Here is a 15,850-nt window from a genome sequence, read left to right on the forward strand (position 1 = left end):
GGCCTCGGACGACGCGATTTGTATGCGAAAAGCAGATTACGCGAATGGTAGAAAGACGGGCGCGATCGTAACGAGAATAGATGGAAATCCAATGCTCGACCTCTTCAGATCGATAAGATGAGAGTGAAACGATCGTGTCCATTGAGCGTGTGGAATTATAAAGAATGACTATGTAGTATAAAATATTCTACAAAACCATATTTTGTTAAGCCCTCTTATTTCAACAAATTTATAAATGTTACAAAGTATTTTAAGTTTAGAATTAACCAAAAATATAATTTCGTTATTTGTAATGTTGTTAATTCTTTTAAAGTTCAATTCTTTGTCTCTTAACTCTCTTTCTTTTTAAAGATGAATTTTCGATCTATGAAATAACTCTACACCCATCGATACTTTGATGTTAAAATTGCTGCCATTCTTTTTCAATTTTCGGTTTCAGTTTTCTAGAAATAGAGAACGTCCAATATACCACCTTGTGTGTGCAATTTGTATGTTGGTAAAAAAAGAAATTTAACTAGAACTTAAAAAAAAATTACGAATTTTGTGGAAAAGTCTGCAATAATTTTTATAACTAAATAATAAAAAAAAAAAAATGTCACACAATAATATACTTAATACAATTGATCACATCTTTCTACGTATAAATATTTCAACGTGTCTCACAAAGAGTTGTCACTCAAAAAATTGTTGTCGAGTTATGTTTAATGTGTTGTAAAAGCAATTTATAATATTCCAATACGCGAGGTATTTTCCTCACTTAGAAAGGATCGCAAGTTTCGTACAAATTATACGAAGAAGCTATAGCCTGGTAAGATCCAGTATCATGGGACCATTAATCTTCGTCTGGCGTCCCTTTGCCGTCAGATTAGGGAATCCTCCTTGATTCTCCCTAGGTCTCTCGCAATGGCGTAGCGCAAGGGCGAGCCTTAAAAGAGTCTCTCGACGAATCTTCGAAGGGCGCTTGATATAATAGTACAATCAAAGTTAATATTACCGTCAAGATTAAGTCTTGACACCTTCAACGCTAATTATACACAATTCTGCCTCTCTTGGCCTCTCCTGGATAATAAATCGGGTGACTAATTAACTCTCTGTAAAAGATATCTGAATTAGTATAATAATATACATACATTTCTGCTTTCGAAATTTTTCATCTTTATTTGTAATGAATCTCGATTGAAGAATTACATTGGCTCGTAGATATCGAAATGTGCAACGTAGATTTAATTAAGAAAAGTCAGATTTAATAACTGATGTAATTACAGTAAGATTGTCAAGATTAAATCATTTTACTGCGAGAAATTAGGTTAATTGCATTTTGCTATCGCGCTTTTCCTCTTCTACCTTTTACATCCGGGAATCTTTGATAGCGAAGTCGACGTGATCCTTTACGCCATTGTTTGCGTGTTGCGGAACGATCCTTTTAGCGAGGTGTAAACGAATAAATCCGAATTCGTACTGGCGCTTTCGTTTGACGTTACGTCTACGTTGTCAGGCTTATCGTGCTCGCAATCGCAAATTTGTTGATAGCGTTATCGGGAACGCTGGTCTCTTTCTCGCGGAAGAACTCACGAACGCTTTAAATGTCGACATCCTCCTTCGTGACCGCGATACGTCGTTATCTCGCGAAAGATTTTGTTTCTCGACTGAAAGAGCATGCAATCCGCCGATTGTGAGTTGAGCATGCAGCCATCTCTATCGCACGCGTCGTATCTTGCATTTCTAATATGCCTTCCTGAATACTTAAACGTCCGCATTCCTTGTTAAGAATGCGAGATATAAAAGACGTGTAGGTTTCATAATTTTGCAATAATATGTATATTTTTTTATTATTATACGTTTTTTTTTTATATTTGTACGTTTCTTTTCAATTAGAGATAATTAACAGAATAGGACTGAAGAAACGCAGGGGTAAAAGTATAAAAACATAATATAAGTATGTACAAGTTATAATATTCTCATTTTCATCATTATCGTCCGTTTCCGGCGATATCCTACAATGAGATATTATTTTCAAGCGTTTCATTTCTGCGCATTGTTGGCGGTCGCGATGCTGAGTGCATTAGAGTAAAGTGCATCCGAGCCCCCGGTTGCGTTATGCCATTATCAGGATTACCAGCGGGAAATGCCTCTCCTGTTTTTCTCCGGACCCGCGTAAAATTGTCTGGTTAATTGTATTTCATTGTTGACTCCGCGCAGAGCTCGCGTTGTCTCTGTGTGAGCGTGTATGTTCATCGAGAAAAATATGTCAATGTTGACTGCGGAATCGCTAGTTAGCTTTACGCGCTTCGCTTTTAGCGATATATAAAAAAAAAATCACGATTGTACAACGTGACTTTTTTACAATCCGCAATATTTATATGCCTGGCAGTTTAAAAATTGTCGGAAAGTAATTACCGTTCAAATTGAACGTTAATGTTCCATTATGATGCAGTAAATAACATACATAAAAAAGAAAAAAAAATAATATATAAATAATAAATTAAAAAAAAATAATTATATCTTTGAAAAATTTAATATTATTTCAAAAAATTTTTAAAATAATAAATCATAAAATATTGAATTATAATATCTATTAACAAATAAATTAAACATTGTACCTATTGTTTTTACAAGAAGTTTCATTAGCGTTACAGAAATACTCATCAGTATAATTGTGTAATATATAAAACAGTGTAATGTATAAAAAGAATCTGTTTGTCTGAAAAGTTACTTTGTCTGAAATTTAGTAGTTTATACAAGTCAAAAATAGTTAAGAGTTTTATCTCTAAAGATCAAAGAATTAATGTCGCTTATTGCGTATATTAAAAATATTTTATTAGTTTTGCTGTTAATGTTTTTTACATTTTTAATTGCACATTTTATTTCCATTCTGAAATACGGCGTTACAAAAGTTTTTATTTATAAGATCCGCTTTTAATAAGAATTTATACTACTTGTTGCATGAAACTACCTCTTCTTTAAGCGCAGAAAGGTTCTTTTTGAAATGGTAATATAGTATGTGAACAATGTAATTATAATTCCCGCATTCTATTTCAAATATATTGATAATATCTAATAGCAATATATATTTAAAAATTTTTTAAAACGACGAATTAAATTCTGCTCTATAATAATTATTCACTTTATTAAAATAAAATGGCAGTCTCGATATCGAATAGCAATTAGCCTCATAATTATATATGATAGAAGGCTGCGTTTGCACAAAAACACCTGTGCGTGATATTTCTCATTGTTTTCCATTTAGGATTCAACGAGAGGAGAGAAGAATGTCCCTTTGGGCGCAGCGATTTGTGTGCTATGCGCGTTCACTGTGTGCTCACATCACCACAGATAATCAATTTTGTCTAATTAAAACTTATATTCAGCCGAGCGCCTCCGAATACTATACATACTGAAAGGTTGACAACCGCACATTGTCAATGCACATATAATACATATATTTCACTCCATTTGTTTGCTAAAATAGACGATTATTTCGAAAAATTGTTATATTATAATGATCAGAAGTATATGTGTATATATAAATATAAACGTATATTGTTTATTGAATAAATTGCTATTGTCTGTTAATTTCATGCTTCTTTTCAAAGCATGTTAATAAATATATTAATGTTACAAAGCTTATTACTTATTTGTATTTTTTGATTTTATTTAAAAATTGATTTTATTTTGCTTTTTCTTATATTTTTTCGACTTACTAATTTATTCAAATTTTATTTCTGATATTATATTTATATAATACCATAAGAATAATATATTTTGCTTACATGAATAATTTCTTCAAGGATACGCCGAAACGTGTGATCGTCGCGCTTCGATTGTAAGCCTTCCTACTAACGTTATCGCGTCTGCATTACAATCGAATTCGTGCGAAGAGCCGAGAAGCGATGAATGCAGAGACGAGACATATCAATGTTTAAAGATACGTCAATACACAGGAATCTTGGATATTATATTATCCACTTTGTGAATGATATTATTGGTATGAGGAAATATGCAATCATCGTGAGTATAAAAGAACACAGTTTCGAACGAGAGCAATTACTTAGCAGAAGTATTAAAGTAGTTCATTTCGTTGTGCTAAAAAAAAAAAAAACGTTATTTACGAATAACCACTATGGTACAAAGGCACGTCTTGTCTGCGATCTTCTTGGCGCTTGTTTCTCTCAATGTATGTATGTACACATTACACTTTTGATATTGATTTTCTATTTAAAAATATTTTACATTTTGTAAAATTATTACACAGGTGATACAAGCAGGAGTGATACCACAAGGATGGTTCCAACATGAAAATCTTCCCAATTTTATAAATCTCTTAGACTTACCCAGTTCGTTTCACGATTTTTCTGATCATGTTGCCACATTAGCGACTAGTGCTCTCAGCGGTGTCAGACCGTACTTCGATACCTTTCATACTCATTTAAGTGATATTTTGCCTCATAATGGTATACTGCATCGTGTTATTAATAGAATACAATCGGGTCTTACCAATCCGGCATTTCTAAACGGAGCTGCAGACGCTGTTACAAACGCTCTTGCATCGAGAGTTGTGCCCAACACCGATTATCTTAGACCAGGTATTTTTGGAAGACGTCTTTTCGGCAATAATGGAGGAACAGACCTTGGTAGTAATGCAGCACCCGCTGCAACTGCTAATGCCGCTAGTTCTGCAACCTGAGATTCTAAGCTTTTATATTGATTGATTAAATATATATCAAGATTATAAAACTATAACATGTACTTTCAATATTTATCGTAAATTACACATGTTGAAATTGCAAAACTTTTGTTTATTACATAAAAAAATAAAATATATTTTAATAAATACGTCACGATGTTGTTAATTAATATAACATAACTGTATATTTTATTAACATTTTTTGGGTTGTATAACTATTTTATATTTTTAAATTTATTTATTAGTTTTTACGTAGCTAAAAGAAACATATATAGAGATTGAACAATTAAACATTTATTTATCATATCATCAAAATATATTTATATATCTTTGATAACCTAAATACATGCATATATTTAATAAAAGCAGAACGCTGACAAGCGAGTTTTCAGTGTAAGGTTTACATTGCTTGTATGCTAAACTCGTCTCACGTTTGCATAAAATTACTAGCATGTTAATTTTGTCACATTTGCAACAGAGTTTTAATAAGTTTATGTATAATTTTTAATAAGTTTTTTATAAGTTAATTTTTTAATAAGTTTATGTATAATTTTTTAAATAATTTTATTGCTCTATCCCTAAATAATTTGACTTATTAAAACATTACATGTGTATGGACAAGCCATAACTGTAACAAATTAGCTGGTATTCCACTAAAATTTTATTATTTGTTTCATATAGAGGAGTAGCGATAAAATGAATATAATTTTATAAATTCTGCTATAAATTCTAATTAGTAAAAGTATTGCGACATTTAGATATACAGAAACGGCAATATAAATCTCTTTGACAGAAACAGCAAAGAAAGCAATTAACGATCGCCAATGCCAATTAGTCGTATCGTTATCTTATCGTCCTTGCACGAGTCATTTTCTACCTGACATTTTGATCATAACTATACTTGCATTGTGTTGATGTAGCATTTTTTTCATCATTTTCTATTATAGAAAATAACTTTTTATTATAATTATATATACGCACACATTCTCAATTTTAAATAAATTTAATACCGTAAGAGCAAAACCATGATATTGAGTAATATCAATTGTCAAATATCAATCACACAGGAATATATATTGTATTATATATCCGAGAAAATTAATAGGACAATGTGTATGTGTGTGTGTGTGTGCGTGTATGACAATATTCGGTAAATAGTTTTATTGCAAAATCGTTTGACAGCTCAAAGAGTTAAACATATAAAGGCAGACATCACTGTATGTGAAACGTTGTCCGTGCAAAATCATGCGAATGATTCAGACGTATTGCTGAATATGCATAGTAAATCAATGTATTCCCAATCGGATCGTATCATTTAGAGGGCATAATCGCATCGAGTCCGGGATATCATCGTCGACTGCTATCACTGCGCGTTCATTCCCGTGTCCCACGTCAGCATGTCGAGTGATTTGAGAACAATATCAACGACGTGCATTCGTCCCAACCAATGAGAACGGATACAGAGTTACGCACACGAATTTGCATAACTCGGTTCGTTGCGGACGTGCGGTGCATAGCCCGATGGTTGGTGTTGTCGTGCGATTTCATTCATAACGTCATCGAGCGGTTTCTCTTTTGCGGGAACGCAAAAAAAATGACTTTCAACAAAAATAGCAATATGGTAGATATTTCAAAAAAATTTTAAATTAAAATACTTAATATGATATAGAGCAGGTATTTTATACGCGCAAAACAATACATGTTTTCCCACATTATCTTTTTGATAATTGTTTAAATAAAAAAAAAAATATATATTAAAGTTTAAAATTTATCAAAAATTAAAAATATATTTTTGTATAACTTGCCATCTCTATTTGACATAAGGACGCTCTGAAATAACCAACATAAGCAATATTATTCAAAAATAGCTCGATATCGCTCTACTCATATTTCACTAGTGATACAAAAGTGCATTACGAACCAGTAGATTAAACTTTTCTCATCAAGCACGCGGCGGCGAATACTTCCGACATAACAAGCTCCCCTTCGACCACTCGGTTGACGAAGTACAATAAAGTTTGCTCGCTTTTCCACGATGACTTTTTCAATTCTCTTTCATGGATTTTGCACGCGCGCGCTACTTTTCGGATTGTCAGCTGCAATCTCACTAATTTTTTCAAAACTTCTTTCTATTGGTTTTTAGTTACAAGTAATTTTGGGAATGTTAGAAGAAACGACAGTATTAAAATATATCAAGTTTCGCGGGATATTAGAGCAAAATCTTGAAGAAATTTGATAAGCTTTATTTTGTAATTATATTGTGTATTTAAATATGAAAGAGCGGAAATTTCTTGTATTAACGTACGCACATATTGTATTTGCTATACGTGATTATATAATAAATTTTATTGAAGAATGTGCAAGCTGAGCAGAGAGTATGCATGCTCGAGCACCAATTGTATCACTTTATATTAAAACATGCAGCGTATAGTGCTGCGAGAGTGTCAGCAGTGCTGACATTTGTCTTGCATGTCCCACAGCTGTCGCTAAGCTGCTTCAATTTCGCAATTCATCTGGTATATATTTCTATTCTGTGAATATGTGCATGTTGATGCTCCGTGCTTCGTATGCATACTAGTAATGATAACATAGTCTTGTTTAGTTTACAGAAAATCATGATATCGTTTATAATTAATGTGCTAAACGCAGAAGCTGCACTTGTTGAGAATACTGCTGATATTATTAAATGATATATTTTAATATATGTCGCAATATAAATATCGCTGTCTAAAAAGTGTCAGTTTTATATTTCGATATAAATTTTAATAAAACTGTGTAAATGTCAAAAAAAATTAAAAGACTCAAAAATCCCGAATAATAAAACAATCACTCTTATTATTAATTGTATTTATTATTATTATTTATTATTATTATTAATTATTATTAGCTTTGTTATTATTAATGTTTATCTGACCTGCTACAACTGTCAATTATTAATTACTTGAATTACAGATCTGTTATTAAATTTTAACCACGCCATAAGCCTATGTTGTTTTTTCTTACAAATATCAACAACATCCATTTATTAATTTTATCATTATTAATGTAATTCGCATATTTGACTGCACATTGTACTACTAATCTGCGATATACGACGGCGTTTATAAGAATTTCAATTTGCATAAGACTTACTTTTATAAGAATATACATATAATATTCGTTGTACTGGACTATGTTCCTCGAAAACTTCTCTTTGAAATGTTAATGCGCGCGGATGATGCATCAGCTATAATTTTCGCAGTTTCCATGAGATGGATACGAGCAGATGAGACAGCTCCGTTATAATGCGATGTTTTGCATTCGGTGACCATGATTATAAAAACGCAGATTAAAAGAGCGATATGTGCCTAATGTCGCGGCATAAATGTGCCTCGGAACAAGGCAAAAAGGGAAATGCTTCGATATTCGCACGAATATTCTCAATACACGGAGTATACAGGACTGATTGGTATGACATTGAGGCAATTTCCAGCAATTATCGGGGAAGATGGACAGATATCAATAGAGACATATCGGAACTAATGCTATGATGACATAATGGACAAATAAAGGCCAGCCAATTTCGATTAGTTTCTAGGAAGGTATTATACGTAAAAAATAGATTTATAAAGTAATAGAAAATAATAGATTTGCTGAAATAAAATAGATTTTATCATTCAAATTTTAATTTTATTTGCTATATATGGACTTGCCACATTAAAGAAAATTGTTCATTAATTTTAATTTGTTTTTGTAGATATATTTTAATATTAATTACAACAAAAAGATGTCAAAAAAAGTAAGCGAGAAATAGTTTAAATTAAAGATTGAATTATTTTATCAAGTATGTTATCTAATATTTTTAGATAAATTTTGTGTGTAAAATATTGAAGAAATATTCTTATAAACACATTTTGATTCGTGTGGATATATGTAATTATAATAAAATTACTAATATAATATATATAAGATGGAAAATAAAAAATGATAAGATTTTCGTTCCAGAAGTGCATTTATTATTATTATTACTATATATAACAATGTATATACGAAATTATATTATGTACACGTGACATATAAGAAACGAAAGATACACCAAATGACGAAGATCGTGATGTAATAAGCGAGTGTCGAAGAGATCGTCGCGCGAAGGTCCTTTATTCATATTGCCGAATAATTCGAATTACAAGTGTCCACGAATGATACCGCCTAATCCGGCATGTCCAGCGGCGATGCTACCAGATGGGCCAGCAATCAAAGCGGGGGCTGCGACTGGTCCGGCGAGGGCTGCTGGACCTACAGCAGGACCAGCAAGCACCGCTCCTAAAAAATATGACATCGAAAAACTTATAAATATATATATTATAAATATCTTAAATACAAATAAATAATTGTACAAGTGAATATTTTAAACAATGTAAGGATACACAAAGCTTTTTTTTATTTTTATTTTCTCTAAAATAATAAATTTTTTTAAACGAAAGAAATTTCTTAAATCTAAAACAAATAATATTCTAGTTCTTTCTATTTAGTTATTTATAATATTTTTTCAAAATTAACAAATTAAAAAAATTTTTAGAATTTAAATATATATATTATACATGTAATATATAAAATTTATACATAAATCGATTTAAAAAATAAATTTAATTCAAAAAGCAGTAAAATATATTTATAGAAAGATTTAAATCTAATTTCTTTTGTAAAGAAATATGAAAAATTTATTTACTAGAATAAAATAAACAAAGGGATTTTATAATTTTTGTAAGATTAAGAAATCAAAGTGTTTTAAAAAATGTAAACTAACAATAAACATTGACAGTACGTTACATTGCAATAACGTTATGTGATATTTTGCCAATAAAAGCCAAACAAACAACAGGGCAAACAAGCTGATATATACTGTTGTATTTTATTTCAATTGTTATTAAAATATGTCTCGTAACAGTAAGATCATATATTCACATAATAAAGCCAGATATTTATATTATATTAACGTATCAATATTGGAATTCTAAATACTCTCTAAATTTCAAATTTTTCAAAATTTCTCAAATCTCTCAAATCCCTCTCTCTCTTTTTTTCTTCTATAATATAATAATTTATTTATAACACACACAACAATTTATATTTATCTTGCCATTTTAATTCGACATAAATAAATTCTCAATTTATTGTTTCTTACCATAAGCTGCAGGCAACCCCCCCCAGCCCCCCCAGGCTGGTGCCGCAAGGCCAAGAGCGGGGGCAATCACTGCCGTCTGTCCGGTGACGCTACCGGAAACGACCGACGGTCCAGCAACTGATCCGGTCACGACGGCGCCGCCATCGACAGCCCCGGAGATGCGCGCGGGTCCGACCACCGGGCCTGATAGTACAGATGGTCCGTTTTGAGGTCCAGCGAGAGCCGCGGGGCCTAAAATCGGACCGGCTAGAGCGGCGCCAAGGCCCAGATAGCCTGACGGAGCCGCGGTCGCGACCGACAGAACCGCTACGAGGAGAATCACGATCGAGGAATACATGATGAAGAGGTGGACGATGAAACGAACGTCTAGATGAATTTTCCTTGATGGCTGAGGTGGATGTGGCTGCCATCGATTGGTGTCCAACGCGCTTTTATAGAGACATTGTCTCCCCGAACGCTGGTCCAACGCTACCACCGACCCCAAGGGCGGGGCACAGGACACGCCAAACATTCTCTACGAGCTGGGCAAGCTGCGACGCCGATTAATCTAGTGTTGGTGACAACTAGAGTGTACCTCTAACACCTCACCTCTCGTGTGTCTTGCCACGAGGGTCGCGCCGCTCCATTTCAACGCATCCGTCTATGGGCTCGCGCGTTGCGTTTGCCTCGGCCTGTTTGCGCAATCGATAGTAGCAACAACAACAGATCGATATCTCGGATATCGCCTTTTCTTATAATTCACGCTCAAAAGTGCGATGTGATTGACACTAGATCAACTTATTCAAAGATATGGTCTTTATCTGCTCACAACGTTACATGTTAATTTTTGAAAATTTAATTATTTATAGCATTTCTCTTTTATTTCTTATATCTCTCTTAGATTCTTAGAAAAAAGACATATAGTATAAATGACAAGGAAAAATACTTTTTCCTCAAAAAAATATATTTATTATATTTATTTTTCGTAAAACATAAAATATGATATCAACAATGTATTCAATCATCTTAACGACCTTGAGAGTAAAGATGACTGTCTCTATGCGTCCTCTTCCTGCTTTCTCTTGACTCGATAAATAGACACGTATCTGCGCCATTAAAACGATTACATTGCATTGCATTGTGCATCTGTCTAGGCGAGGCATGAGTTGCATTGCCCACGCGTCATCCGGGCTTCGCAGATTGTCGCCAGGAATGAGAGTCCTATTGTTACGTCGAATACGAATATGCGTATATGTGTGTGCACGCGACGTATCGCCAAGAGTTCGTAACATATCTCACGCAGACAGGAATCGTTTGCGGTGCCATTATCGGCCATCATACACAGCAAAGACGGACTGTTGATTGAGCGATGCGGAAACTCTTTTTCACTGCCTTTTCCATATCATCGTCCTTCTCTCAAATGAATTCAAAAGAATTTCAGATCGAAATGTGTATAAGAGAACGTGTGTATATGAAAAGCAACAAACGTGTCAACTTGAACATTTCGTCATTTCCTTTCATCGTGATATCTTTTTCTTCTCGACGAGACGGGAAATACATTGTGTGTGTATCCGATATATAGATCGGCGATTCTCAAAGTTTCTTGATCTACGAAACCAACGTTCTTAGACGAGCAGAATTTGGCGGAGCACCAACGGCGTATCTTTTCATAACGATTTTAGTTTTCTTCTATCAATCCGTCTGATCTTCAATAAGCTGCGTGTCGCATGAATTTATTCGCTCAGCTAATATTTTCGTTACATTGAATTTATAAATTGCATTTTTTTATAATTGTAGTCAAACATTGTATCGTTGTTCTCGTATAAATTCTCGTATAAAACAATTGAAAAATTAATGGTTTCCTTGACCATAACCACAGCAATATTATTGGCAATGATATATAGTTCTCTATTTAATTATCAAAGCACATTCGCGAAACGCGATCGGCTAAGCAAATCTATGGCTTTATATGCGTTTACACATTTCGATATCTGTTGTAACTGGTTTACAATTACAAAGCTTGAAATGTGAAATAAAGGGATTATCAAAGTTGTTTACAAGCGTGCACAATGCTTGCATTAATCTAATGCTACTATTATGATTACTGTTTGGCTAATGGTTCCGCCGAGCCGTCGATCGCAATGTTACACGTTTTCATCAAGGTGATCAGTGATAGCCGTTGTAAATTTAGATTTGTACATCATCAATCATCGCGCATTGTCAAGCGACTTCTGCTACAAGTGAACGGTGTGATAGCTTATCCTTCATTACATGGATTTTCAATACGCACGAAATTGATCGATCGAATTATTTGTCTGCCAAGCGCGATAGATCGCTCTGTTGATATCGTCAAATCGTTATTTTTTAATTTTTTTACTCGAAATAAGTATATTTAATATATATAATATTTCGATTAATTTAATTGCAATAACGTACTATATTTTCTCTATACTATTTACAATATCTCATTTTATTTAATAATGATAATTAATATTATTTATGATAATTTATATTAATATACACACACACATCAATAAATTTATCTGCACAAGTTTTGAATGTCTTTTCTCCGTGACAGTAAATACGTCGTAATTTATCTTAGTATTAATTTGTAATACCAAAGATCTTTCTCCCTCCGAGCAAATACACTCGCAATACCAATCCTATCACCAATAAACAACGCGTCTCGCGTGAAGGTGATAAAATCAACTCTCTGTATATCGTTGTTCGCCCCAACTCGCTTGGGCGCGGTTGACGTTTCCGATTCTGTTCGAGGTTGCGTCGCGAGAGACCACGAGTGTTTTCGATCCGATTAATCGAATTTTTTTTATTAATCTCGTCACGCAGGCTCCGCCCTGATTCCACCGTAAGTTCGCGCGTCCCACATGCCCGTCGTATTCCGGCTATAAAAGCTCACTTAGCATCAGCTTGCGCGGCAATGTTCCGTAGTGATGGCTGATGGAAAGTTGCCGCATCGCCGAATCGCAGCATCCGCCATCGTCGTCGATGGCGATACCTTGCATGGTGATCAATCGGTCGCACGGCTTCAATGAGAGGGAATTCGATATCGAGGGATCGAACTGGTTGTGATGTTGCCGCGATGCTTTCGCGTAGTTTCCGCCCGGAACGCGGCGAGGGGATTTCCACAATCGCTTGGCGCTTGAAGTGTTTACAGTTCAAGTAAGTTATATTTACATAAAGACTACAAACTCTTGAACTAGCATAGTATGCAGCAGGCATTATTTAAAAAGTTTTATATCTTTTGAAATCTCGTTCGAAAAGGTATTCGCTCGTATCATCTCGCATCTTCAGCGATAAATCCGTATGCGTTACATAATAAAAATCACATTTAAAAATATAATAGGATAACGGTGGCTTGTAAACGTGTTTCAAAGTTTCCAATTTTTGGACTTTAAATTAGATTATGTCAGTAATTATTTTGTGAGGAGATTAAAAAATAATTATTACATCCAACAAAACTCTAACAAACTACTCTTGATTGCAATATCAATAATAAAAAGACGCGATTATTTTTAGTAGGAGAAAATTTGTTTATCCAAAAATTAATTTGTATCGGTATATTTTACAACAGTTTCGTTATAAAATTTTTAAGCTTTTTAAAATTTTGCAATCATAAATATAAACAAACATATTATATATATATATATAATACAAAATTAATAAAATTGCTAAATATTTAATCAAACAATATTCAGTTCCGCGTTCTCTTCTCAAAAATTAAATAATATATTTTTTTCAATTTCTCGTAGGCATTCGAGAAGAGAAATGCGTTGTTCGCGGATCTGCATTCCAAAACTCTCATGGCCGTCGAAGGATCTATTCATCGACCTTGCGCGATCTACATCGGCTGACCGACGATCTTTCACACACTCTATTCGCCTCATTGTTAACAGTCACGCCTCGCGTGTATTTTCGCGTATATTATTATACATATAACGCAGAAGAAGAAAGAGACAGAGAGAGAGAGAGAGAGAGAGAGAGAGAGAGAGAGAGAGAGAGAGAGAATATGACCCTACTAGAAGAAAACAATCCGGCTTTCTTGTTTCACGTTTTTCTCAGATCGATCTCCAGGAATGCCACCGGATAGCCGGTAGCCGACGATCGGTCTCGGTCGTAACTCTGACCCGCGACAAGACTCGTGATTTATAGCGGCAACAAAGACGAATTCACACACGGCTTCTGTCGTTTTCAGACCCTTATAAATGCATCTCGCGGATATAACAATGTTTTGTTAGAGTTGTCGGACATATAGTCGATACATATGACAGCCTATTCAACTAGGAACAAATTGCACGAACTAGTTTGCTTATTTTGTTTCATGGCTTTCAACTTGATAAATATTGTTTTCAGAAATATCGTGATATTTAGTAACAAATATTACACGTAAGTTCATACTTTATTTCTCTCTTGAAATTGCAAAACAAAAATTGCTCTTTATTATTTAATCAAAATATTTTATAATGTATGCATATCTTGGAACTAGGTAATAATAGTATTTTACAATAGTTTAATATTTAAAATTGATATAGAGAAATTTATCAAAAATTGAAATGCTGACACATTTTTTATTAAAATATCTGCCTAAAATTATTCGTTAAGAGAATTGTTCAATTATTTAGACGTTCTTTAAAAAGACTAACTTTGCAAAATTTGAAAGTTTTTTTTAAAAGCAAATATTGTAAAAGCTACATTGTTTTCAAGGTTCATATTTAACTTCTCATAAAAATTCACAACGTAAACAAACACAACGTTATTAGTCATGAAAGCGTTATTTTGATAAACACACATAAAGTCGCGTACGTTAAAATAAGAAATAGTCAGTAATTTCATTCGGCCATTTTATATCAACATCTATCTACCTCATTCAACAATTTACATGTCTACCTCACTAATTATATTCTACGTAGATGTAGTCAATTATTGCATAGATAACATAAGACATATAACCAATCAGCATCGCGAAAAAGAGGTAACAATATTTGTAATCTATCTAACATATTTTTTTTTTTTTTTAAATAGATACTTCGATGAGGAAATATTCACGGTATATTGTTAAAATATTTCAAAATGTATTATATAAAATATTATAAAATACGTCATTTAGTTTTATGTAAAAATAATAATATATAAAAAACGCGATATCTCTTACAATATTAGTTTGAGCGTAAAAATGTTTTTTTTTTTTTATATCTCGTGGGATATAAAAACCCAGAATTCTAAATAAAAAGCTGGATATATACGAAAAAATCTACCCTTTCCAATACTTGGTTATAGCTATATGACATAGAAAAAATTGTGATTTCCAAAAACGCGAAAGTCTATTCTATTTATAATTATTATATTTTCCTATAGTTTTAAACGTGTTCTTTCAAATTTAAAAAAGTTTTAATCATTAACACAGCATTAATTAAATCTTTCATGTTTATATAATCCGATGATGTATTATTTCTTACAATTCTTCAATAATGTCTACTGCATAATATTGCTAAGCAAATCTTGAAAACTTAAGAATGCAAAATGGAACAGAATTTTTTCACGATTATAATCGCACGTCAACCGCCTGCGTAAGCGGACGCCCCGCTTTAATTCGCGATCGATTATCGCCCACCATTGTCGACGCATAGCAATTAACATCCGCGTTTGGATATGCGTATCCGCGCAATCATCGTAAACACGCAGCCCTCCTGGCATAGCCTGTTGCTCGATCCGTTTCTTATTCACAACGATAGGCGGCCGATTGCAAGCGGGTGACCTTTCGAAATTTGTGGGGGTTCGGTGCATTCTCACAATAATGCAGTTCCACCATCGCGATGATGAAACGCCGCGAGATTACGTAGCCGTCGCCGCTATCTTGGCCGAGATGCTGCTCGGGCCACGATTTTCCCATAGGATTAAGACCGCATTTAACGAATCGCTCGATATTTCGAGAATCTTACACGTTGCGAGCGAAGAGAGCACGGCGTGATATATCTTATTTTCCGATAGTGATTTGTTGTTAAAAG

At 33.5% G+C, this 15,850-nt stretch overlaps 2 protein-coding genes across 3 annotated transcripts; one reads left to right on the top strand and one right to left on the bottom strand.

Moving 5' to 3' along the window:
• The first annotated feature begins 4,028 nt into the window (after window positions 1–4,028).
• On the top strand, window positions 4,029–4,833 carry LOC126856975 (uncharacterized). Of its 2 annotated transcripts, none has more exons than XM_050606025.1 (2): window positions 4,029–4,174; window positions 4,253–4,833. In XM_050606025.1, the coding sequence occupies exons 1-2, from the start codon at window positions 4,121–4,123 to the stop codon at window positions 4,682–4,684; spliced, it is 486 nt and encodes a 161-aa protein (XP_050461982.1). In that variant the 5' UTR covers window positions 4,029–4,120; the 3' UTR covers window positions 4,685–4,833. The 2 variants fall into 2 exon arrangements, with proteins under 2 accessions (XP_050461982.1, XP_050461983.1); XM_050606026.1 differs by having other exon boundaries at window positions 4,053–4,178.
• Window positions 4,834–8,656: 3,823 nt separating this feature from the next.
• Window positions 8,657–10,273, bottom strand: LOC126856971 (tetra-peptide repeat homeobox protein 1-like). The gene is given in 3 exon segments (XM_050606022.1): window positions 8,657–8,986; window positions 9,849–10,212; window positions 10,214–10,273. Coding segments are annotated over 3 exon segments (549 nt in total). The 5' UTR covers window positions 10,259–10,273; the 3' UTR covers window positions 8,657–8,846.
• Between the last annotated feature and the right edge of the window lie 5,577 nt (window positions 10,274–15,850).

Source organism: Cataglyphis hispanica, chromosome 20, assembly GCF_021464435.1.
Source record: "Cataglyphis hispanica isolate Lineage 1 chromosome 20, ULB_Chis1_1.0, whole genome shotgun sequence".
Taxonomy (NCBI): Eukaryota; Metazoa; Arthropoda; class Insecta; order Hymenoptera; family Formicidae; genus Cataglyphis; species Cataglyphis hispanica.